At 39.4% G+C, this 27,511-nt stretch overlaps 1 protein-coding gene across 1 annotated transcript in view; it reads right to left on the reverse strand.

Moving 5' to 3' along the window:
• ccny (cyclin Y) overlaps positions 1 to 27,511 on the reverse strand; it is a 172,934-nt gene that overhangs the window by 4,982 nt on the left and 140,441 nt on the right. Inside the window, exons 2-7 of the mRNA XM_037694095.1 lie at positions 21,262 to 21,336; positions 7,250 to 7,284; positions 5,481 to 5,581; positions 5,335 to 5,370; positions 4,709 to 4,766; positions 3,851 to 3,970 (exon numbers count right to left, since the gene is read on the reverse strand). Coding sequence (XP_037550023.1) covers positions 3,851 to 3,970; positions 4,709 to 4,766; positions 5,335 to 5,370; positions 5,481 to 5,581; positions 7,250 to 7,284; positions 21,262 to 21,336 — 425 coding nt within the window. The remainder of the gene's footprint in view (positions 1 to 3,850; positions 3,971 to 4,708; positions 4,767 to 5,334; positions 5,371 to 5,480; positions 5,582 to 7,249; positions 7,285 to 21,261; positions 21,337 to 27,511) is intronic.

Consider the following 27,511-nt stretch of genomic DNA (forward strand, 5'->3'; position numbering starts at 1 on the left):
GACACCCTCAAGCAAGAGGGTAAGACACAGAAAGAAATTGCTGAACGAATAGGCTGTTCCCAGAGTGCTGTATCAAGGCACCTCAGTGGGAAGTCTGTGGGAAGGGAAAAGTGTGACAGAAAACGCTGCACAACGAGAAGAGGTGACCGGACCCTGAGGAGGATTGTGGAGAAGGGCCGATTCCAGACCTTGGGGGACCTGCGGAAGCAGTGGACTGAGTCTCGAGAAGAAACATCCAGAGCCACCGTGCACAGGCATGTGCAGGAAATGGGCTATAGATGCCGCATTCCCCAGGTCAAGCCAATCTTGAACAAGAGACTGCGTCAGAAGCATCTCGCCTGGGACTGCTGTTGAGTGGTCCAAAGTTATGTTCTCTGATTACAGTAAATTTTGCATTTCCTTTGGAAATCAAGGTCCCAGAGTCTGGAGGAAGAGAGGAGACAGAATTCACATTGCTTGAGGTCCAGTGTCAAGTTTCCACAGTCACTGGGGTGTCATGTCATCTGCTGGTGTTGGTCCACTGTGTTTTATAAAGTGCAGGGTCAATGCAGCTAGCTATCAGGAGATTTTGGAGCACTTCATGCTTCCATCTGCTGAAAAGCTTTATGGAGATGAAGATTTCATTTTTCAGCACGACCTGGCACCTGCTCACAGTGCCAAAACCACTGGTAAATGGTTTACTGACCATGGTATTACTGTGCTCAATTGGCCTGCCAACTCTCCTGACCTGAACCCCATAGAGAACCTGTGGGATATTGTGAAGAGAAAGTTGAGAGACGCAAGACCCAACACTCTGGATGAGCTTAAGGCCGCTATTGAAGCATCCTGGGCCTCCGTAACACCTCAGCAGTGCCACAGGCTGATTGCCTCCATGCCACGCTGCATTGAAGCAGTCATTTATGCAAAAGGATTCCCGACCAAGTATTGAGTGCATAACTGAAAATGATTATTTGAAGGTTGGCGTTTTTTGTATTAAAAACACTTGTCTTTCATTGGTGGGATGAAATATGCTAATTTTTTGGGACAGGCATTTTGGGTTTTCATGAGCTGTATGCCATAATCATCAGTATTAACACAATTAAAGACCTGAAATATTTCAGTTGGTGTGCAATGAATCTGAAATATATGAAAATTTCATTTTTATCATTACATTATGGAAAATAATGACCTTTATCACAATATGCTAATTTTTTGAGAAGGACCTGTATATATGTGTATGTATGTATATATATATATATATATATATATATATATATATATATATATATATATGTACACACACATACACCACACACACACTTTCCCTCCGACAGATTTAATAAAGTACCGGTAATAAAAGTTTGAAAACATTTTTTGATCCAATTTACAAAAACATCTGTGCTACATAAATAAACCGATTGAATTGGAATTGGAAACATGCCATTCAACAAGTACACAAGAGTATGACTATTACTAAAACTAATGAACAACGGTTGCTTAAGGTTTAAAAAATAGGTTACAAAGAAAGACAAATCTATGGAAAAAATATTAAAATACAATTTATTCACATGTTCGAGCTTGGTTGGACTTGCTGACTACAAAGGAAGCTCTGGTGGCTAATTGGACCAACCATGCTGGCATGGGCTTCGTGCCTGCAGGCAGTGTGAGCCTATGCTGTTGCTCATATGTGGCAGCAGGCTGCAAACACTGGAACAGCTCTCATGAAATAAGACCGCATGCTGGGAAGCTCACTATGCAAACCAAGAATAACAAAAATCTGTACACCCTAGTGCTTAGCAAACAGCAGTGAAGGTCTAAGAGAATGATGCTAAAATTGGATTTATACTCCACGAAAAGGGAAAGAATCTCTCTCACTTATATAGTTACTGATGATAATCACGTCATTTTGTCCACAAGGAGCTTTGGGGCACACAAGGTCCAGACAGACATGTTTTCTTCCAGGGAATGTCAGAATCAACTTGTGGGATTGGTCAGACCTTTGATGTAGGCACGTTTATGCAGAAAAGTGGGTGAATGCAAAAGTGCAATTTTTCTTGAACTGCTCCACTGAGGATCAGCTATCCAAGGTTGTTGGAAAATACAGCCATCTTTGTTTCTTTATAACTATTCCAGAAAAAACTTATAAAGCTAATTAAAGAACTTGTGGAAGGAGAGGATAGTGGGAGGCACTGGCAGCTCTCCATGGCTCGACTGGCCAGTTTAGGGAGAAGTTCCCCCATTGCTTCAAGGTCCTCGGCATTCACATTACTGAGGATTTGTCCTCGACTTTACATGCATAGACTGTGGTCAAGAAACCCAGACAATGACTCCACATCCTAAGAGGACTGAGGAAGTTTGGTACAAATACCAGCATCCTCAAAACTTTTACATGTGCACCATTAAGCGCATGCTGACAGGCTGCATTACAGGGTGGTATGGGAACTGCACCAGTCAGAGCTGGAAAGCTCTACAGAGGGTGGTGCAAACAGCAGAGGACATCACTGGCAGCAGTCTCCACACCGTCCAGGACATCTACCACAGCCTATGTCTGTGTAAAGCATGCAGCATCATTAAGGACCACACCCACCCAGCACAAGGACTCTTCCATCTACTACCCTCAGGCAGACGATACAAGAGTCTGTCATCACATACAAAAAGACTAAAGGACAGCTATTATCCACAAGCTGCCAGATTATTGAACTCTTGATAATAATACTGAACAGTCAACAATAAGATTGCATTAAGCCACATCTGTGACAGCTAATATGTTTATTGCTGCTGCATTATGTGGCTGTATCATGTATGTATCTACCATACCATCATAATTCAATCTCAGTGTTACTCATTACCTGTGCAGTTCCTGTTAGTTATGTGTAATATATATCATGTGCATTTAAGCTAATACTACCATCCGTGAAATATATATTCATACAATTTCATCCTACTTGCACTGTTATATTCTACCATGTTGTTGTTGACTATTTTTTTTCTATTGGACCTTGAAAATATTACATTTCTTTTTCACTTTTTAGTACTTTATTTTGAACCCTTATTGCATGCTTTAGTATTTCTTGTACATTAGATTTATTGTTCTGGATAAAGTTTTACAAGGCAATAGCCTATGCTAGGTTATCTAAATGTTAGCTTGCTAACTTAAGAGGCACGTAGCCAATGACAAGCGGGTTGGAGGATTGAAGAGAATTTATCATTGTTGATTTGTTTTACGATCAGTTAAAATAAACTTACCATGCTCTGTTCAGCTATATATTCTAAACAGTATTGTTCCCTGCTTCGGCTGTGCTGAAAGTGAAACTTAAAGTGAACATCCATGACTTGAAAGTAGTCTTCAAGCACCCTCTGCTGGATAATTGTACAATTATGGCAGGTTCCACACATAATGGAACAATTGTCACAGATAGGTCCACAAACGTCTATAGCGGCCTAAATTATCGGCCCTACCGATATATCGGTTGGGTTCTATTATTTATATTGAGTAAGAATACAAAGTTTAAATTGTCAAAAGGACCGGTTCAAATTTTTGTTATCCAGGTACGTAAGCATCTAATAAAAATTCAATACAAAGCTCATTCTACAATTTAAATTTGGCAGAATTGATTTAAGCCTGTCAGTCTGCACACATCCTTTAGGGAAAGTTCATTTCTAATATTTACTTTTGTTAAGAGACTACATGCTCATTTTCCAACATTTTAGCTACAGCATTCAGTAAAATATATACTTTTTGCCAATTTTGACGTCTATAAACAAAGAAGCAATTGAAACGGCATAAACCGCAATACATTAAGAGAAAGCAAACAAATATAATCAGGAAGTAACACTCGCTCCTAGTGTCAATATAAGAACACCCACTTACCAAAGTGACAATGGCACACTCAGCAGTGAGCTGAGCAGCACTGAACAGCGTCCGGACGAAGCGGTAGATTTGCTTCTGCTCGGGGTCGTATTTGTCATAATCAGCAGGAACTTCAGACTTCTGTAAAATACACCAGGTAACAATACAAAATCAACAAGATTGCATCTTATTTGCAGCAATTTGATGAACTTCTGTGTCACATTTGATTGCGTGAATTGTACAATTGAATTGTAATAAATATACTTTACAGACATAAATTAAATAATTTACTGAGCTCCTGAAGTAACAAGACAAATGTCCTTTATTTTTCCTAATTTTTATATTTGCTGATCATTAGCTTGTGCGGTTTGTCTCACTTATTAATGTTGACAGTGGTCGGATAGAGAAATGGACAGAGAGGAACGATGGTTTGAGTGAGGAGTGAAGGAGGCCATCTTTGTGAAAAGAAACCGACCATCATTAAACAGGGGTGGAGGCCTCCGTGTTCAACTGTCCCCCTCTTACAATGCTGTTATTGCTAGTATCACTCAGCCCTCTGTGAATAGTAAACAGCCATCAGTGTGCTAATGATCCATTGTTAGGCTGATGGTCCTCCTTGATCATGTGAGCAGCTGGTTTTGGTTGTCAGCAGCAAACTGGTTGATCCACTCTGAGAAGGTGCTATTTAAGAGACTGAGCTGAAAACAGCACATCAGTCTTTCGGATGAAAGACGACACGTTAGTACTTTTTTTTTTGTTTGTTCTGTTTCCAGAGGACCAGATGCAACTTTTTTAGATTTTTCTACCTGGATTATTGAGGATATGTTGACAGTGTTACAGTTCACACATAAATGAAATGTATCTGCAGCTGAGCCGTACCGAGAGAGGATGCAGCTTCTCATCAAATATGTCTAACAACATTCGCCCATCGATATCTCTGGAGTGAGAAAGAAGAAAAAAAATTAGGGTCAGATAAAAAGTACGTGTCATAGGCTGGATTTCTATATGCAAGTGTTACGAGCCACCCCAAGCTTAATCTGCAGTTCAATTCAATTCATTTATATAGCACCAAATTACAACAGACGTTATCTCAGGGCACTGAACAAATACATTCATATACATAAAAATTCAATTATTAACATTATAAGGGTAAAGGTAAAGGTAGGGTAGCCAGCAGATTGCGTTGAGTCTTCATTTCGTCGCAGTCTCCCATCCAGGTTTTCATGTCTTTAAGACATGCTTGTAGTCTAAGTAACTGAATGGATTTATTGGGTTTCATACTCAGACTAGCCATTAGCTCATCAATAAGGTCAGAATTCAAACTGAAGTAATTTAAAGAGTCACCTACAACAGGTGGAAAATTAATTGTTCATAACTAGAACCCCACTTCAAAATATATAACCTTCCACTTTAGGTCATTCCAGGCGAAAGGAAAAACTTGTTTGTGTTGGTGTTTAGCATGCAGACGATTGTACACTTGGAGGAATGTAAACTACTTCACATACCTGTTCTTTATGTGATAATATATTGCCAAGGCTACACTGTGAAAACAAAACAAAATCTTTACACGAAGCAGATGAGGACAATGGGGCAAAACATTTATTTAAATATTTAATTAATGTTAAAAGTTAAATATAATTGGACAAGCTACCATTTGATGGTGTACTTCAGGTTGGGCTGACTGACAGTGCTGTCATCAAGAAATATGGTGGAACATGAGCTGTACTTTCGTCTCACCGGACCTGGATGATGCTGCACATAATCATACAAAACACACAAATACATGTCTTGTCAACCTTTCTTTCAATCGTATTTGGATGAGCAACGTGACAAATATGTTAAGGAGGGAACCTGGATGCCTGATGTGGTGGCATGCATGAGTGACATTTATGGTGAAGTGCATCTTTAGAGACATATCAAACTTCTGTTTTGTATTGTTCAAATTATATTTTCAGTAGTACCATAATTTCCGGACTATTGAGCACAACCGAATATAAGCTGCACCCACTAAATAATAATAACTAATAATTAAAAAAAAAATTGTACATATATAAGCTGAGCTTGTCTATAAGCCACGGGTGTCTACATTTTATCATATTTACACAGAAAGAGTTTTAAAAACTTTAAATTAAATATTAACATGCACAAATATGAACAGTAAATTTATTTTTATTTTTCTGAACGGTGCCTGTAATACGGCTGGTAAAAAAAAAAATATATACAGCAGCCTACCAGGAGAAGTCACTGATCGCTATGTTAAAAATAAATAAATAAATAAATTCATTCTAGTTTTCGGTGGCGACTGTTTTGGCTTTCAGTCGGATCTGCACAGTGGAAACACCTCGGCCATCTGCTCTCTGTGTTTTCACCCAGTTTTCAAGAATGTTTTCAAGTTCAGGCCATCTGCTTTTTTTTTTTCTTTACCTCTGAAAGCTTTTTTGCATTGACTCAGTTCTTCATGCTGCCGTCTCCAACGTCTCACCATCGATTCATTGACGCCAAGCTTACGTGCAACAGCTCTATTCCTTTTTTGACAGCCAGATCGATTGCCTTTAACTTGAAAGCTGCATCATGTGCATCTTTGTGTGTTTTCCATGATGAGGGTCTGTGCATGAAGTGCAAAAAAACTGAGCTGAAGAATTTAGTGAGTGTATTTGCTTTACGTAATTCAAAATTTCATTGGTCCACTGTGACCTGTTCGGTAATTTCATTGGTCTAATATTTTTTTATATCTTTAACAGGTAGTCTCATTAAGTCACAAGGACCCACTCCCCAAGAGAGACGTGTAATGGGCAGCTATGCGAGTGCCCGGATGAGACGAGGATAAATGTTTTGCCGGCATGAAGCTCGTTAGCCAATCAAACAAAGAATTCAATTTAAAAAATCCATAAATTAGCTGCAGCATTGTATAAGCCGTGGGGTTCAAAGCCTGTGAAAAAAGTAGCGGCTTATAGTCCAGAAATTACAGTATTAAGCTTTTTAGATAATCAATGATTTTCTCACATAAAAGCATTTATAATCCCACTTGTCTTGCAGAATTCTGAGTATATTCTAAAAGAATATGCTAAACAAATAAAAGGTATATTTTTCTCATGAACCCAGAGGACTCACGGATGAACTGCACCATGTTAAGTAATAAGGGGAAAAAATTCTAGGAAATTTTTTCTAGAATTTTAATCCTTAAAAAAAAAAAAAAAACATAACTGGGATTATGTGCAATTTATGGAGTTTGACTTGGGAAGAAACAAATACAAGACGTCTGGGTTACTTTGTGGGATTATGATTTCTTTACCTTGTTCTCCGAAATGTGAGTGAACTTGCAAAACATACAACACATTAAAATTACTATTTGCTCAAAAATCAAACAAACAAAATGAGGTAATCCTTTCCAAATTGAGCAAGGTCTTTTATTTTACTTACATGGTTGATGTAAAGGCTTTTCCGCTTTTCCCGAACTGAAAAGGAAGATGAGAGAAGGGCTGTGAATGTCATGCTCATTTAACGTGCAGTTCATGACCCTCACAGATGGGGGCAGCATCTCCCCAGGACTTTATAAATTCCCTCTCAGATCATCTGGCTATTCCACACAGAATTAAACTGAGCTTTTTTTAAAGTCAGATTTAATCTTAAAATAGGTATATTTCACAACTGGAAATGATTTTTTCCCCCAATTATATTAAAACTATATTATTCTGTAGGACTATGCATGGGCTATCTAATCAAAACAATTTGTGTATGCAGTTTTAAATTGAACAGTGACTAATTAATGCAGGATCAAACAGTTATTTAGCTGGCCTTTTTAATTTTATGTAATTCATACAAATCAGGTTGTTTGTAATTGCAGTTCACTTTAATGGACATACACATTTAAGTGTGTGCAGTATTAATCTAAATGTGGATTTTTATACACAGAATATGCCATTGAATCATTAGCATATTCTGGGGACTCCTTTAACACATCTTCAAGTCTTTTTGCACCATGTGAGGGGAAGTTCCATTTTTAGGGTTGGGCTGTAATTAGTTAACATGGTTTTCAGAGGTTACTAAAAATAGAGACAATATCACTTTGAACTCCTACATCTGAATCTCTGCTGAGTAACCTGTTCATTTGATAGCTTTAATATCATGAATGAATGAATGAATGGATGAAAGAAAGAAATAAAGAAAAAAGGATAGACAGACAGACAGAGATTATTAATTCCAGGGGGGGAATTTGAGGCATCCAGTAATTTTCTAATTGTACAGAAAAATAGTGTCTGTAATAAGAATACTTTTGTTAATTGCTCAAAATAAATCTAATAAAACAAAAATGTTTCACTTTTTTTAACCACTGCAACTAGTTACAGCAGAAAGCAGGTGATTCAAAATCACATGCTTTCTATTTATTTTATTGGCACAACGTTTTTTTTAGAAGTCACATGTTGGTTCTATGATATTAACTTTTTAAAACAGTAATTTTACGGTCGGAGCTGTAAAATATTTTGAAAATCAAGTTATCTTTCAAAATATCTATTTGTGTAATGTAACTGCATGTGTAACATCCTTTTGTCTGGAAACCCAAAGCCTGATTTATACTCGCTGCTCTTGATCACAGATCACATCACTTGTGTCAGTTCAGACTGTCGCACCCAACGAACCCCCAACTTTTGTAAATCATCGTGAGCTGCCTGACTGGTGAGATTAAACAGAAGAACAGCTGGGCAGAATCGGAGAGAATGTTTGTTTCTACAGTCAGCCATACAACGTATGACATTTAAAGTAAGCACGTTGTGGAATAGTTGTAATGTTTTGTGTTAAACTTTGTGTCCACAGAGCAATAGGCAAATTAAAATTATGAAATTAGAGTTTTGCCAAGAATATTTTTTGTAATCAAGTTAAAATTGTGAGTTACAGTTTAGAGAAATTAATTAAAAAAATTCTCCTTGAACTGCCACTTTAGTGTGGTGGAGTTTGTGTGCCTGAATGATCCTAGGAGCTATGTTGTCGGGGGCAAGTGTAATTGCCCCAGTAGGGTCTCCCATGGCTGATTGGTCCTAGGTAACAGGCCAGACAAAGAGCGATTCAACACACTTGTCACTGATCCTGTAGACCTGGACTCCCTTCAGCCATATCTAAACCAGTCAGTTACCAATCTTGGGATAGTTTTAGACTTGGACTTTAAGTTTAATAAACAGATAAATTCTGTTCTTCAAAAAAGCATCTTTCAGCTAAGGCAGATAGCTAAGCTCAAGTCTGTGCTGTCCAGATCCGACCTTGAAAAATTAGTCCATTCATTTATTACAACCCGGCTGGACTACTGTAACCCGCTTTATGCTGGGGTCAGTCAGGTCTCTCTCTCACGTCTCCAACTTGTCCAAATGCTGCAGCTCGACTACTAACAGGAACTCGCAGGTTTGAGCACATTGCTCCAGTTCTGTCCTCCCTTCACTGGCTTCCTGTGTGTCAGAGTTGATTTTAAGATTCTTCTGCTGACATTTAAGTGTTTTAATGGCCTTGTACCGTCACACCTCTCCGACCTTCTTCATCCTTATACTCCTTCTTGGGCCTTGAGATCATCAGACCAGCTGCTTTTGGTGGTACCAAAAACCAGGCTGAAGCTCAGAGGAGATCGGGCGTTTTCAGTCATGGGCCCTAAACTCTGGAACAATCTGCCCATGGATAGGGCTTTAACAGACTACTCCAGTAATCTGCACATAGATTCCTAGGACACCTATCGAGGTTTTTAATTTCACATCGAGTATTCGTGGTGACGTCACTACGCCGCAGTGACGTCATTGCGCCACGTGTCACGTGATCCGCACCAGGCGCGGGTTACAAAATGGATTCCTCCAAGCAGATGGATGGAGCAGAGCAGGTCCAGTCTTGACAAACAGGTAGAAATGCATCAATAGTCTGGAAATATTTCACTAAAGATGAATCTTCTGGTTCAAATACTGTAAGGAAACTGAAAATTAATCAACTTCCTGACTGTTTGGAGCTTGTTGTGAACCGGTGTCACATCATTTTCTGTGACCACTATATATTGTGACCGTAGGGGGCAGTATTGCATGCACTGTTGCAGGTCACAGAATATGGTGTAACACCGGGTCCAATGACCAAACCAGAACCAGCTTCCTCTGACCTTGTTTCACAAACAAAAAGCAAAAAATATTAATCTCTGAACCTATAAAAAAATCTATAAACATATTAATCTTTAAAACTAAATCTAATGCGCACCAAAGCTGGCGGTGGTGTGGGGTGGTCGACCGCCCCACTGTTTTTAGTTTCGTTTTTGACGTGCTGCACGTTTATTCACTTTTGCAGCTTAATAATAATAACTAATAGTTTATTTTTTCCTGTGACTTGTTTGCCGTATGATAAATGGTAGGAGCATAATATACTCTCCCAATGTTTTGTTGGTCTTTTTTGTAAATAATGACCTTTTTTTGCGGTTTTATTTATTTATTTATTTTTGTATCTTTAGATCCTATAATGCCTTCAAGTACTCGAGTTGTACTCAAGTTTTATTATGTTAATGTCGAGTTTAAAAATTATGTAATTGTTCAACCCCTACCCATGAACTGTACTTATATAGCGCCTTTCTATCTTATTTCAAGATACTCAAAGCGCTTTACACTACAATCTGTGCCCTTATTTACCCATTCATACAGCACTCTACTAGATCTCTACAAAATTGAACAAATCATTCTAAAGAGACTAATCAGTGTTTTTAGATCACATTCATACACTGATGGGACACACAGAGGATATGAGGGGTTCAGTGTCTTGCCCAGGGACACTTCGACATGACTGCTGGTAAATTCGAACCCCCAAACTCTCGCATTGGAGGACGACTGCTCTAACCACTCAGCCACAGCTGCCCCACCACCATTCGACAGGACACTTCAGTCTCTGTTTTTAAATCTCTCCTCAAAAGTCATCTGTACTCATTGGCATTTAACACAGTGTGATCTCATTTGGTACATTGTTGATGATTGTGTTCATCCATTTTACTTTTACTCCCTGACATTTAACGCAGGGTTATTTGATTTAGTATTTCATTGTTTCTAATTATATTTCATGTTTTTATGCTTTTATTCATGATGCTGTAATATCTTGTTATTAATATTTGATGTTGTGATCTTTTTTTGGTAATCACTTTGATAACAGTTACTGTTTTAAATGTGCTATATAAATAAATGTGACTTGACTTGACACTTGTATGGACCAAAACACACAAGGAACTATAAGTTCCTTGCTGGATGTGTATTATCAGGGTCCCACCCTGGAGCCAGGCCGGGACAAGAGGCTCATCGGCGAGCGCCTGGTAACCGGGTATCTACCCATAGGCCCAGTCAGGCTCAGCCTGAATGAGCAACATAGGTTTGCCTTCCTGTTGGCACACCACCTGCAAGAAGGGCCAGACCAGTCGGGTGCATGATGCCATGCTAATGTCTAAAGGTGGGGGCCTTGGCACTCTGACGTTGCCTTACCAAAGCTGGCATTTGGGACATGGAATGTAACCTCTCTAGTAGGGAAGCAGCCTGAGCTTGTGTGTGAGGTTGAGGTACCACCTAGATATAGTTGGGCTCACCTCGACACACAGCATGGGCAGTAACCAAACTCCATAAACAAAGTCAAACCAGATCAGCAAGCAAACTCTTTGAGAGGGACAGAACCTCATTCCACTCTGGAGTTGAAATGTCGAGCTAGTGTGGGCCTACTCTTAGTCTCCCGCCTTGGTGCCTGTGTGTTGGAGTTTTTCTCGGCAGATAAGAGAGATAGTTTCTCTGCGCCTTTGGGTGGGAGGACAGGCTCTGAGTGTTGCTTGTGCCTATGCGCTAAACTGCAGTTCAGAGTATCCAGCCTTCTTGGAGTCCTTAGTGGGGGCACTGGAAGGTGTTCCAGCTGGGGACTCATTTATTCTTCTGGAGGACATCAACGCCCATGTAGGTAATGTCAGTGTGACCTTGAGGGGCACAATCAGGAGGAACAGGCTCTCTGATTTGAACAAGAGCGGTGTTTGTTGTTGGACTTCTGTGCCAGTCATGGTTTGTCCATCATAAACACCATGTTCAAACATTTGGGTGTCCAGTCCATAAGTGCACTTGGCACAAGGACATTTAAATCGTAGATCGATGACTGACTTTGTAGTTGTGTCATATGATTTGTGGCTGTTTGTTTTGGACGCTCGGGTGAGGAGAGGAGCTGAGCTGTCAATTGATCACCACCTGTTGTGAGATGAATCAGATGGTGGGGGAAGATGCTAGACAGACCCGGTAGACCCACAAGTATAGTGAGGGTACTGGGAACGCTTGGCAGAAGAACCTGTCAGAAAGACTATTAACTCACACCTCCGAGAGAGCTTTAACTGCATCCCTGCAATAGCTGGGGACATTAAGTCTGAGTGGGCCATGTTCAACGCATCAATTGTTGAGGTGACTGCCAAGAGCTGTGAGAGCAACGTTTCTGCTTCTTTCTGTGGGCATCCTCAAACTTGGTGGTGGATACCCTGGCTTAAGGAGGCTGTTAAGCTGAAGGAAGAGGAGTCCTATTGGGCCTTGTTGGTTGGTGGGACTCTAGAGGAAGCTGAGGAGTACCAGAGGACCAAGTGGTCCGCAGCCTTGGCTGTTGCTGAGGCAAATGCTCGGATGTGGGAGGTGTTTGGTAAGGCCATGGATAGAGATGCCTGAGTAGCTCCAAGAAGATTCTGGCAAACCATCAGGTGGCTGAAGAGGGGAAAGCAGGGTTTTACAAACACTGTGTTCACTGAAGGTGGGGTGCTGTTGACCTCAAACAGGAATGTTGTCAGGAAGTAGAAGGAATACTTCTTGGGCCTTCTCAGAATCAGAATAAGCTTTATTATCATTGCACCAAGATACAACGAGAACTATTCTCAATCATAGGCACATCTTCCATGGAGGAAAATAAGTCAGGGAACTTTGGGGTTGGTTTGCCCATAACCGTGAATGAAGCTTCGGGGATGGGATGGACAAGCTCCACCCTGATTTATTTAAGGCTCTGGATGTTGGGCTGTCTTGGATGAAACACCTTTGCAACAATGTATGAACATTGGGGACAGTGTCATTGGATTGGCAAACTGGGGTGGTGGTTCTCGTGTTCAAAAATGGGGACCGGAGTGTGCTCCAATTATAGGAGCATCACTCTCCTTAGCCTCCTTGGTAGGTCTATTTAGGGGTACTAGAGAAGTGAGTCTGATGATTGGTTGACCCTCAGCTCTTGGAGGAACAATATAGGTTCCATCCTGGTTATAGAAAACTGGACACGTTCTTTACCCTCACTAGGGTCCTCGAGGGGTCATGGAAGTTTGCCCATCCAGTCTACATGTGCTTTATGGACTTGGAGAAGACATTCGACTGTGGTCTTCGGGGTAAACTGTGGGGCATGCTCTGCAAGTATGGGACTAGGGGCCCGTTGCTACGGGCTATTCAGTAACAATGCTAGCTGAGAGAGAGGTAGGTTTGCATTGCCGGCAGTAGGTAAGAACCTTTCAGGGGGAGAGTTGCCAGGGCTTGCCAGGGCTGCCTGTTGTCACTGATTCTGTTCATAACTTTAATGTTTCTCAGTGCAGCCAAAGGATGGAGGGAATACATGTCGGTGGCCTCAGAAGTCCATCTCTGCCATTTGCGAATGATATGATCCTGTTGGCATCACCGTGCTGTGATCTTCAGTTTTCACTGGAGTGGTCCACAGCTGGAGTACAAAGCGACTGGCATAATAATCAGCACCTACAAATCCGAGGCTATGGCCTTCAGTCAGAAAAAGGGTGGATTGCTCTCTTCGGGTCGAGGGTGAGGTTTTGCCTCAAGTGGAGGAGTTCAAGTATCTTGAGGTTTTGTTCACAAGTGAGGCAAGAATAGAGCATGAGATTGACCGATGGATTGGTGTGGCATCTACAGTATTGTAGACTTTGTGTCGGTCCGTTGTGGAGAAGAGGGAGCTGAGCAGTAAGGCTAAGCTCTCTGTTTACCAATTGGTCTACATTCCTACCCTCACCTATGGCCACAAACTCTGGGTAGTGACCAAAAGAACAAGACAGTTAATACAGGTGGCTGAAATTCATTTCCACCGCAGGTTAGCTGAACTCTTCCTAAAGAGATAGGGTGAGAAGTTCAGTTATTCAGGAGAGAATCGGAGTTGAACCACTGCTCCTCCACATCGAGAGGAACTAGTTGAGGTGGTTCAGGCATCTGGTAAGGATGCTCCCTGGGCCTTTGGACATGTTCGACTGGGAGGAGACCCCGGGAAGACCCAGGACATGCTGGACAGAATATGTCTCGGTTGACTTGGGAATGCCTTGGAATCCTCCCAGAAGAGCTGGAATAAGTAGCTGTGGAAAGAGATATCTGGATCTCCCTGCTTAAGCTGCTGCCTCCACTTTGGAACCAGCGGAAGATGATAGATGAATATATATATAAAAAAAATAAAAAATGACGGTCTAAATTACAAGCAGTAAAGGACAGAATGATAGATGATGGTGTCATATCGTAACAAGCAGTACCACAACATCCCCCGTCAATGGGGTCTTGAATATTTAATGTTTGTAATTTTTGAGAGAAGTGTTTAAAAATTTTCTGAACTAGAATAGAACAGGAAATGCAAGTAAACAATGTTTTTGGTTCAAAATATTCAAGTGGGTAGGTGTTACACTGTGTAAAACAGAGTTGTTGTATTTTTTTCTTGTCTGAGGCAGCTCACAGGCACAATGGCAGAGCCACGAGTGGTCAAAGGTGGTCTAGGCCCCCATGGAAAACTTGTCAGTCACACCAATTATTTGAAATTATACTTTTAAGTGATATAAAAACTAGAAAGCATAGATTCCTCAAATTAATGGGTGGCCTGTTTACATGCATGCACACAGGCATGCACAGAAACACACACCTATATATAAAATGGTGGTGACCATTTTGGATTTTGACCTGGCAACTCAATTTTTGATTGTGACCTTTTATACACCAAGATGCAGCTACACACCAAAATGGAAGTTGGCATATTGCTTATTTTTTCAAGTTATTCAACTCAAAAGATGGATGGATATTTATGGTGGCTGCCATCTTGGATTTTGACATGGCAACCCAATTTTCAAAAGGAAGCTTTCTTATGCTTTGAATGAGTGACAATACTGCCACACACCAACATGGAAGTCGGTACCTCACTTATTTTCCACGTTTTCATGCTCACAACATGCACGGACGGACAGAAGGAGACCATTTCCTATTCCCCCACTTTGCTCCGCAATGGGGGACAAAAACTGGCTACTGCTCAACCCAAGTTAAGACAAATTCATCAACAAATATGTCATGGATATATGGGCTTTTGATGAGTTTTACTTACTTTTTATTGGTTCTCTAAAATAACACATCACTGAAGTGAAATTAAAGCTGTCCAAAGGGACAACAAATTTATTGTTTGGAAAAAAACAAAAGAGTAGGCCATTAAAATAGTGTATAAATAGTTTTGCATGAAGGTGGCAGCATCATGATCTGGGGGTGAGGTGTTGTTAATGTAACTATTAAAGTTGATATGGAAGATGCAATGACAAGAAGGAAGACTACTGATCTTTCAACCTGAACTATCTATTGCACTTTAGATACACTATAATTCACCATTGTAACAGGAGAATCCAAATGTTTATTTTTTTTTAATTTTAGATGTCTTGTCTGGAAAAACAGTAATTGAAAAATAATTGTAAGCATAATCTTGCCATGATTTTATTCTTCACAGTGAAGGTGTGAAAACTTTATTTTTTATTACATTTACTATAAATGAACACAACTCAAAAACAAGTAAAGAAGTATGAGCAAACTATAGTAGGAGGAAGCAGGAACACACAAAGTAACAGTGTTGTGTTGCTGTGCACTTCTCATCTCTGCATCTTACCTCTCTCACAAACAGACACACAAATAATGCACTTGTTTTTCCACTGAGAAGTTATAATCATATGCTGCTTTTTAGCAAAAAGCAGCAATCTCATTGGGGTTTTATGTTTTTGTAAGAAACAACTAAATGACTGTCCTAATAATAGAGGTATCTGAATGATTGCATGATGCACACCTTTTGAACATAATTGGTAGAAAAAAGCCAACAGAATTCAATTTTTTGATTAAGGCTAAGCATTAATATTAATAACTTTACTCGTGGACCAACATGTGCAGCCAAAGAAGCTTATACACAAAGAAAGCTCAGTATTGAATGCACAGAACTGGCTAACAGAGGACAACATTGAAGTACATGAAAACAACAAAAGTTTAGGCTACATGAAGAGGCCATTATTGAAAGAGTCAAGCCCGAACACACAGTAAGCACAGCCTTAGAAGCTGTTGATAATAGACACACCCGCATGCTTACCTCTCTTGTTGGGCACCAAAACTGAAAAAATAAAAGTCCAAGATGTCTGTGTGTTTGTTACTGACAGTGAAATTCACAACAAGCATCACTATTAGGTTTGTTATTAAATGTGTTGTAAAGAAAACTGTTCACAATGAACCCACTACTGCGTGTGCAGAAGTTTTAAGGTATACCACATTTTGAAACGTCTCGGTGTAAAAACCACTAAATGTTTCTGTCATCTGTTTTCTTTATTAGTCTCATAAAACTCTGTCAGGGCTTGTGTACCAGAGGACCACTACCTATGGTCTTTATAATTTTCTATATTTCTGCATAAATACGGCCTAAAACATCATCAGATTTTCACACAAGTCCTAAAAGTAGATAAAGAGAACCCAGTTAAATAAATGAGACTAAGTATTTTACTTGATCATTTATTTATTGAGGGTGATGATCCATTATTACATATATGTGAGTGGTAAAAGTATGTGAACCTCTAGGATTAGCAGTTCATTTGAAGGTGAAATTACAGTCAGGTGTTTTCAATCAATGGGATGATGATCAGGTGTGAGCGGGCACCCTGTTTGATTTAAAGAACAGGATCAATCAAAGTCTGCTCTTCACAACATGTTTGTGGAAGTGGATCATGGCAGGAACAAAGGAGATTTCTGAGGAGCTCAGAAAAAGAGTTGTTGATGCTCATCAGGCTGGAAAATGTGACAAAACATCTGTAAAGAGTTTGGACTCCACCAGTCCACAGTCAGACAGATTGTGTACAAATGGAGGAAATTCAAAAGCATTGTTACCCTCCCCAGGAGTGGTGGACCAGCAAAGATCACTCCAAGAGCAAGTTGTGGAATAGTGGGTGAGGTCACAAAGGACCACACGGTAACTTCTAAGCAACTGAAAGTCTCTCTCACATTAATATTGATGTTCATGACTCCACCATCAGGAGAACACTGAACAACATTGGTGTGCATGGCAGGGTTGAAGGAGAAATACACTGCTCTCTCGTCTGTTTGCTAAAGATCATGTGGACATGCCAGAAGACTGTTGACAGAATGTTGTGTGGACAGATGAGAACAAAACAGAACTTTTTGGTTTAAATGAAAAGTGTTCTGTTTGGAGAAAGGAAAACGCTGCATTCCTGCATAAGAACCTTATCCCAACTGTGAAACATGGTGGTGGTAGTATCATGGTTTGGGCCTGTTTTGCTGCATGTGGAGCAGGACGGCTTGCCATCATTGATGGAACAATGAATTGTGAATTTTATCAGAGAATTCTGAAGTAGGGCTGGGCCATATCATATCATATCATTCATGATAAGCCCAGTTAAAAAAACTTACCTTGGAAAATAAATATGATGTGCTAATTTTATGGAGTAAATACGTCAGTGTTTCCCCTACCGTTATACAAGTGGGGCACCCTGCCCCATTAACAGAACTGAGCGCGTAGCCTACCAAACTGTGCACCCCCACCTGTCAGTACTGGCGTAAAGCTAAGCTAGCCACGCGCAATACTAGCTAGGTAAAAACCTAAAGGCATTGCTCACGCTGCCTCTTCCCTCATGCTGAACCCCCCCCCCCCCCCGCCCCTCCTACCGCGCTCGAAAACTGCTGGTACAAACAGCGTGCAGCTCAGCTGTGTCTCTTGACCCAGCACAATTCCAGTCAGTACATGGACCAAGAAAAGAGCCAGGTAATCAAAGACAGAGCAGTCAGTGAAATGGAGTCATTCCTGTGAGGAATAGAGGAAGGTGAAACACCAACACAAGCTTCAGGGTCAGCTGAAGACCCCCCCCCCCCAGGCCCAAGTGATGTAAAATTGCCAAAGAAGATACTTGGAAGCTTTTTTATGAGAGCTGCAGTAAGTGACAGACCAGGACCATCTCCAAGAGAGAGACTTCAGGCAGAGACTGTCCTCCAGCAGATAGTGAGAGTGATCCTCTTAACTGGTGGAAAGTGCACGAGGTTAACTTTCCTCAGGTTAGCTGTTTGGCAAAAAATGATCTATACATCCAAGCCACTAGTACAGCCTCTGAAATGTTGTTGAGAACAGGAGGGAACACGGTTACGTGTAACACGTCTGCACTGAAGCCTGCTTCAGTGAACAGGCTTGTGTTTTTGAAGAAGAACTGAAACTTGATCAATGATAACCAGCCAGATGGCTACGTTCTGATCAGCAATCCTTTCAGGCAGCATTTCATTTGTTTTCAGCCTTTGTCACAAGTTTCTGAAGTTATAGCTCATTTAAAGGCAACATGTTTTTTTCTTGTATGTTACATTTATGCTCAACAGATCTTAAACTTTCATTTTATTTAGTTTTGTTGGGAACTGCACCTGCACTTTAGTTTTTGTGGCAGATTTTGTTGTTCTATATTTTGTGCAAACTTTTTCAATCTAAATAACAGAAGGATCGTTTATATTTTTTATTGTTATAATTTTAGACTGAATACTTTACTAAATAAAGTTAATTGCAGTAAAATTAACCCTCATTTTTTAAAAATAAAATACTGCAAAGCAACATGTTAAGTTAATTTTGTCAAATGAATAACTATGATTTTTTTTTGTTAATTTCACAAAATGTATCGTCAGAATGCTCAGAAATATTACAATATTATGTTTGAGTCATATTGCTCACCCTTATTCTAAAGGAAAATGTCAGGATATCTGTTCATGAACTGAATCTAAGAGAAGGTGGGTCATGCAGCGAGACAATGACCCTTCACACAAGTGGTTCTACCAAAGAATGGTTCAAGAAGAATAAAGTTCATGTTTTGGAACGGTCAACTCAAAGTCCTGACCTTAATCCAGTCCAGATGTTGTGGAAGGACCTGAAGCAGCTGTTACTGTGAGGAAACCACCAACATCCAGAGTTGTTCTGTACGGAGGAATGGACTAAAATTCCACCAAGCCGGTGAGCAGGACTGATCAACAGTTACCAGAAATGTTTAGTTGCAGTTATTGCTGCACGGGGGGGTATCACAAAGCAAAGGTTCACATACTTTTATACTTTTACCATCACAAATATGTAATATTAGATCATTTTCCTCAATAAATAAATGACCAAGTATAATACTGTTGTCTCATTTGTTTAACTGGGTTCTCTTTATCTACTTTTAGGACTTGTGTGAAAATCTGATGATGTTTGAGGTCATATACAGAAATATAGAAAATTATAAAGAGTCCACAAACTTTCAAACAAACTGTATGCCAGAATCAGCTTTTCAGGTTCCTAATGTCCCTTTACAAAGAGCAGAACAACAAAAAACATTTGGTGATTTAAGTGCTTTTACTTTAGAACTTTACCTTAACTTTGCTATATTTATTATTTTTCTTAAAGTTCCTCCAGATTTATCTACATTTATTTAAACAATCCCAAATCTATTTTAGAACAGCATCGTGATCCTCTGGCCTTTAAGCAGACACCAATTGTAAACTAAATCTTAGCAAATAATTAAATGAAGGTTTGAACCTTGTTTCTAAAATGATCATTATTTAACATAATGTGAAAGTCAGTGTCATAAACAGATTAAATATAGGACACTGGTTTTAAACAGTGACTGTCAACACATTCACTTCTATTTTTTTTACTTCCTTCAAGTGTATTTATCAAAATAAAGTTTTAATTGATATTAAATCAATTTAAAACTTATCAAATACTATCACAGCTCTAACACAAATCATAGATTAATATATTATTTGAACAGCATTAGTAATCAGTGTTTCCCTACCATTGTATAAGCAGGGCGCCCTGCCCTGTCAACAGAACTGAACAACCTGCCTACCAAACTGCCCCCCCCCCCCCCCAAAAAAAAAAAACTTGATGTAGCGCGGTGCGCAATACAAACATGCTGGCAAAAAAGCTACTGACCTAGCTCCAATTTTCCTCCTTCCCCACCCTCCCGTTGACAAATACTGGCAGCAACTTAGCGCTAAGCTAGCGCTAAACACAAACGTGATTTGTCCCCTCCTCCACCCCCCACCCCATCTCCACAAAGAAAAAGCACCAGCACCCTGCCAAGGGAACTGATCTAGGGGAAAGACTAGTAATAATAGTAGTAGCTTTGTTCTATTTTTAAGAAAAAAGTAATTCAAATACACGGTTTTAATTTTTTGTAGAATATCTTTGTTTTATTACTGTAAACTTGTGTTGTGTTATTTTTCATTTATAAAATCTTATACTGGGCCCATGCCTAGCGTGATGTTATGTGCATTCACGTTATTTGCCCAGTGGTTGCGAGTCAGCTTCTCTTTACAATGACTAAAATCGCAAGTCAGCTGTGTTTGCTATATGTCAAATAAAAGCTCATTTTGTTGAGAGCATTGACCAACAGATAATCACATATGAGCTTAATAAATACTCATAAAAGAGACTGAATGTTTAAGTAACTAATCCCGGATTAACGCAGTATCATTCCAGCTACGTACTCTAAAACTGAAGCAGCTTTTTACTGAAAGAAATCTCTAAAACTATCTGAGCTTTTTAGTTTGTGAAACAGTCATGGTGTCATTCTAAAGCATCCAGACTGGTCTGAGATCAGGCTCTTACCTGTCAGAGATTATTATACATCTCGCCTAAAGGAGAGTTTGTCTCTCGATCTTCTGTGGAGCTTTAATGCTGAATGCGATGACATCATTAAAAAAGACCATAGATATACAGTACATTGGAAATGTGTACAGCACTTTGTTGCAGCTGTGGTTGTTTTAAAGGGCTTTATAAATAAATTATTATTATTATTGGAAATGTCTAAATATTGAACATGATTTCCAATAAGTAATAAAAAACAACATTGTTTCAGTTGCAGATTTTACTGCTTGATGTGAAGACTGGCACAGGATTTTAAAGAGCTTTGTCAGTGATTTCTCTGTAAGAGACGCTGAGAAACAACAGCTGGCAAAATATAAAACAAGTATTGGTCTTTGAAAAAGTATCTCTACAAGCACTTTACATTGTACTACACTGACCTGGTCTAAACAGAACATTTGGGTTGAACGTGTGGCACTTTAATAGTCGCTGGTGGTTTTGTAACTCAAGAAGTGAAATAATGTGAAAAACTAGTTTCAGAAAATTGAGATACAAAAAATAAAAAAAACACAACTTACCATCAGTTTGTGACTTGCTAAGAAATATGGTGCTGGCTCGAGGATGATCTGAAGGATTGTGCTCTATGGGCAAATCTGAGGATGTAGAAAGGAGAAAAAACAAGTTCATCAAACAGTGTTAATATTTGAAATTTGAAGGAATGAATGAATTTTATTTCAATTTAATTCAATTAAATTCAGCTTATTTATAAAGTGCCAAAGCCAAGTCCCATCAGAAGTCATCTCAGGGCACTGAACCGAAACATTCATATAAAAAAATAATTTAACACTATTTATCTAAGGAGCAGACTGCTTTGAATTTATCAGCAACTCCGTCACAGAACTCTCATCTTGAGCAAGCATGAAGGCGACAGTGGAAAGAAAAAACTCCCTCATGAGGAAGAAACCTCCAGCAGAACCAAAATGACAATTTGAAGTTATTTTGTAAAGGACTACATGTGCTATATACAGGTGCTGGTCAAAAAATTACAATATCATGAAAAAGTTTTTTTATTTCAGTAATTCCATTCAAAAAATGAAACTTGCATGTTATATTCATTCATTACATACAGACTGATATATTTCTTAGCTTCGGTACCAAGCCGTGATTTCCAGTAATACTCTTCTGAGCAAGAGAACCACATTTTCTTTGCAAATACAGCAAAATAAATAAAATATATACTTTTTTATATATATAAAGTTAGACCATTTGGCTAAAACCACGAACAGCCTGTGAGACTAAATCGTTGACGATGGAGTTAAGAGATTGTCTTAAGGGTTCCGTGCTTCATTTGCAACGAACTAAACTAAATGTTAATCTGTTAGCAGTCAGCATGCTGCACCAGCGCTGTGTAAACAGTGGTTTGTAAATCGATGAACTAAGCAAACACAGCACAACGTTATGGATCTGTATTAGATCATCCTCTGCAAATGGATACAACCTTTAACTGACCACAGAAGAGCTTTGAAAAAACCCAACCCTTATACTAATTAAATCATTTATAAACTTAAGTACATGTAATTTTGCTTTACGCTTCTCCTTTATATAAAAAAAAAATAATGTCACTACTTAGAAATACAAGTTACTATTTAATAAATAGGTGTCTAGTTTGGGCAGCACGGTGGCACAACTGGTAGAGCTGCTGCCTCTCAGCAAGCAGATCCTTGGTTCAAATCCCGGTCCAGGGGCCTTTCTGGGTGGAGTTTGCATGCTCTCTCCGTGCATGCGTGGGTTTTCTCCGGGTGCTCCGGTTTCCTCCCACAGACCAAAAACATGCATGTTAGGCTGATTGGTAACTCTAAATTGTTCCTAGGTGTGAGTGAGAGAGTGAATGGTTGTTTGTCTCGTTTGTCTCTATGTGGCCCTGTGATGGACTTGCGACCCGTCCAGGGTGTACCCTGCCCCTCGCACAGTGATTGCTGGACATGTGCACCAGCGACCCTCGTGACCCAAAAAATGGAAGAAGCGGGTAAAAGATGATGGATGGATGGATGGATGGATGGATGGTGTCTAGTTCTTTATTTCACTCACTGTAACATATAGACAGGGGACAGGGCATGTCTTCACATTTTGAATCAATCAGTTTTGATTGCTTCTCATATGGAGCACGCTTTAACCCTTCCACAACTATCTTAGTAAAAGAAAAGAAAAATAAATAAATAAATAAAAAACTACTGGACAGATGACTACATAGCCAAAACAGCTCAAATCAAATATGACTGTCAGAAGAAAAAAAAAAAAATCCTACCTAAGCTCCATCTGTTCAGAAGTGGTCAAATAAAAGTTTTCCCAATTATGATAAATTTCAGCAGGACTACAGGTCTTTTCTTTAAAGCATGATGCCTTACTTTGTTAGAAGAACATTAAAGTGTTGAGTTTATTTCATACCCTAAAAAACACAAAGATTTGTGTCCATCATTTGAAGAGAATTATTGTGTTTTAGTCCATAATTAATATAAACTGGAAATTATTCTATTTACTCTCGAGTCTTAAGAGGACATGGTATAAAACCATTAGTGTCAATTAAAAAACAGTTAATCTAGAAGGAAGCAAACAAGAACTCAAAGCAGCTTGGGTTGGTAAGTCTGTGGACGTCTGAGATGATGTCAGCGAAACAGGAAGGGTCAAACAAGGCCAACGCCTCGATACACAAACAAGAGAGTAACTGTAAGGAACACAAAGGACTGTAAATGAATTTACACTGGAGACAGAGGCACACAACCAGAGAGGCTCAGAAAGAACAGGGTAAAAGGGAAAGAAAGCAGAAGATGAAATAATGAAAGTGGTATATGTGAGGTGTGATTGACAGAAGACAGGACTATAACATTTTATGAAAGAGGAAACAAAAAGAAGTGGGAGAGGATGTGAAAAATGAACAAATGTGACATGGGAGCAGAGGTGAGGCATGTGGACCGGATGAAAGAAACAAGATAAAAAAGAAGAGATATCAGCTTCATTTGACCTCTGACCTCATCTGACAGGTCAATTTATCATGTGGTATTTGGTAAGGATCTTTAAAGCAAACATGCACAATCCAGTCATTCCACATCAAAAGAATGCTTCACGTGCCTTAGAAAAAAAAACGTTTTCCAATTCACAATCAACATTTTAGACATATCTAACCTCATTCATCCTGAGACTGACAAAAGAACAATAACTATATCTCAAGTAAAAATCCTAATAGAACATAAGTTAAATTTCAAGTCTACAAGTATAGTGTTGATAATAATTCAGATTTCAACTGATTATTATAATAAAAAAAACCAGTAATTAGGACAAATGTATTTATGGATAATAGGCATTTTAAACTAAAACAATCTGCAAATCTGTCCGATGATTAAATTTTTTGTTTGTTGGTTTTCTTTTATACAGTTGATTTTAGGACTTAATTTTTAGCTATAAATACATAAAAATGCTGTGTAGACACAGTTGGGACTTGCAGGAAAGTTGACTCACCCCAAATCTTGTAGCTAAAAAACTCTAATGAATGTTTTGGGTGCAGAGACATGCTGCTGCTGAATCTGCTATAAATGGGGATCTTTATCATCCTTAATGTTCACCCGTCCTGTTGATCAACGTCAAAGGGCATGCATGTATTCTGGTAGGAAAAAATAAGCTGACGGTTTTTACGGTGTAACCTTTTCAAAATTCACTATGATGGCAAAAACATATGCTGAAAAGTCTAACAACGTTAAGTCAGGTCCTCTGGATAGATGCAAAAAGTAATACATTTTATGAAAAACGATGAAATGTTTCGTCTTTTATCCAAAATACTTCACCAGTCTGAGGAGCTGCACTAAACTCAGTCTTATAAATAGAACCTTCTCATAGTGGATCAACCAGTTGGGCTGATCCACTATGTAACTGGTACATCGGGGAAACTAAACAACCACTGGCAAAAAGGATGGCCCAGCACAGAGGAGCAACATCATCAGGCCAGGACTCTGCGGTTAACACTCTACTGAAGGCCAGAGGTCACTCTTTCAGGGATGAAGATGTTCACATCCTTGATAGAGAGGAACATTGGTTTAAGAGAGGAGTGAAGGAAGTCATCTTTGTGAAGAGAAACCTTTCATTAAACAGGGGCGGGGGCCTCCATGTCCAACGGTCTCCCTGTTATAATGCTGTTATACCATACCATACCATACCAATTTATTTCTAAAGCACTTAAAATACAACAAGCAGTCATCCAAAGTGCTGTACAAAATTAAAAACAAACAAAAAACAGTAAAACAATAAAAACATCTAAATATACATTAAAAAAATAATAATCAGAACATCATAAGTAAAAGAATACAACATTAAGACACAGATGCTGACTCACTCTAGGTTAAAAGCCAATGAAAAAAAAAGTGTTTTTAAACGAGTTTTAAAAACAGAAAGTGACGGGGCCTGCCTGACCTCCAGCGGCAGCTCATTCCACAATTTAGGAGCCAGAGCTGAAAAGGCTCTGTCTCCTCTGGATTTATAAAAGGTTTTCGGGACTGCTAAAAACATCTGGTCAGAGGATCTAAGAACACGTGATGGTATGTAAAAGTGAAGCAGTTCAGACAAATAAGAGGGACTAAGACCGTTCAAAGACTTAAAAACAAACAATAAAACTTTAAAATGGATTTGAAACTGGACAGGAAGCCAGTGAAGGGACATCAAAACTGGAGTGATCTGTTCACGCCTGCCTGTACCAGTCAAAAATCATGCAGCAGCATTTTGTACCAGCTGTAACCGTAAGAGTGAGGCCTGGCTAACTCCTACCAACAGAGAGTTACAATAATCCAGGCGTGAAGTAATAAAAGCGTGGATTACTGTCTAAGTGGTGTCTAGAAAGGAGGGACTTGATTTTTGACAGGCGCCTCAGCTGAAAGAAAGAGGACTTAACCACGTTGTTGACATGGCAGTCAAGTTTCAGGCAGGGGTCCATTTTCACTCCTGAATTTGTCAAAATGGATTTTTCATATGGGGCCAAAGAGGAAAAATCCAAGGTGGAGAAACTGCTAGGGCCACATGATTTAAAAAGACCATAACCTCAGACTTCTTTTCATTAAAATGGAGGAAATTAAGTGCCATCCATCCTCTAATGTCATCAAGACAGTCCAGGAGAGACTAAGTGGAGCCATTTTGTTTCAAAGAGAAATAGACTTGACAGTCATCTGCATATAAATGAAACTGCACACCATGCTTTCAGAAAATAGAACCCAGTGGCAGAAGGTAAAGAGAAAACAGGAGAGGACCAAGAATAGAGCCCTGGGGTACCCCCCAGGGGAGGGCATCAAAAGCAGAGGTAAAATTATCCATCATCACACTGAAACTTCTATCAGAAAGGTAGGACCTAAACCACTGCAGAGCTGAGCCAGTGATGCCCACCCACTGCTCCAGTCTGGAGATGAGAATGTCATGGTCAACTGTGTCGAAAGCAGCTGTTAAATCTAAAAGAACAAGTAAAACACAGTTTCCAGAATCCAGTGCTAAAAATATGTCATTAAAAACCATTAAAAGAGCAGATTCAGTGCTGTGGTGCATTTTAAAACCAGACTGGAACGCCTCCAAAATTTTAAAGTCATCCAAAAAGGCCCTCAGCTGTGTGTAAACATTTTTTTCCAAAATTTTGGATATAAAGGGTAACTTGGAGATTGGCCTAAAGTTTGACAAAGAGGATGGATCAAGGCCAGGTTTTTTCAACAATGGCTGCACCACAGCATGTCTAAAATTGTTGGTACCACACTAGACATCAAACTGCTGTTGATCACAATTAAGATAAAGGAGCCAACAGTAGAAAATACCTCCTTAAGAAAATATGGAGGAACAACACCAAGGGGAGAACCCGATGATTTCATACTGGTGACAAGTTTCTCTAGATAGGAGAGGGAAATAGGCACCAAATGATCAAAAACAGCAGGACAGGGGACCGGGATGGAAGGGTCATGGGATGGAAAAGAGATACAAGCCCTAGTGTTAATAACCTTGTCCAAGAAAAAATGAAGAAACTTATCACAAAGTTCTCCAGATGCTTCAAGAGGGACCAGTTCATGTGCATTGAGGACAGTGTTGAATGTATTATAAAGAACACGGTGGTTGTGAGAGTTAGCAGCAATAATGTCAGAGAAATATTTTACTATGTCTGTTTTCACAGCTCGTTGATATCGACGCCAACTCTCTCTCAGTATATCAAAAGAGACTTGGAGTTTATCCTTTCTCTACTTGCGTTCATTTCTCCTGCATTCCTGTCTAATGGCACGGGTATGGTCACTCAACCATGTGTCTGATCTTGGCTTTGATCGCCTGGTTTTAATCGGGGTCACATCATTCAATACAGTATTGCATAAAGAATCAAAATATATGGAAAGCTCCTTAGTGCTGAGAGACACAGAGAGCTGTGACGCTAGACGATTAAAGACAGTGGAAAAATGGGCAGCAGAGGACGAGTTAAATACACGGCAGCGTCGAGCAGGAGCACAGGACTTAACAGGTTTAGAAACAGGGATAAAATTAAATAAAACAGGCATGTGGTCTGAAAACAATGCATCACCAATTTCCAAGTTAAAAATAGATAAACCATAAGATAAAACAATTTTATTGCTAGTATCACTCAGCCCTCTGTGAATCACAAGTGTCCATCAGTGCATTAATGACCAATTGTTAGGCTGACGGTCCTCCTTTATCAAGTGAACAGCTAGTTTTAGATATCAACAACAAAATGGTTGATCTACTACGAGAAGGTGCTATTTATAAGACTGAGTTTATTGCAGCTCCTCAGACTGACTAAAAATAAGTTTA

The sequence above is a fragment of the Nematolebias whitei genome, chromosome 20 (assembly GCF_014905685.2).
Source record: "Nematolebias whitei isolate Nwh7 chromosome 20, NemWhi1, whole genome shotgun sequence".
NCBI lineage: Eukaryota > Metazoa > Chordata > Actinopteri > Cyprinodontiformes > Rivulidae > Nematolebias > Nematolebias whitei.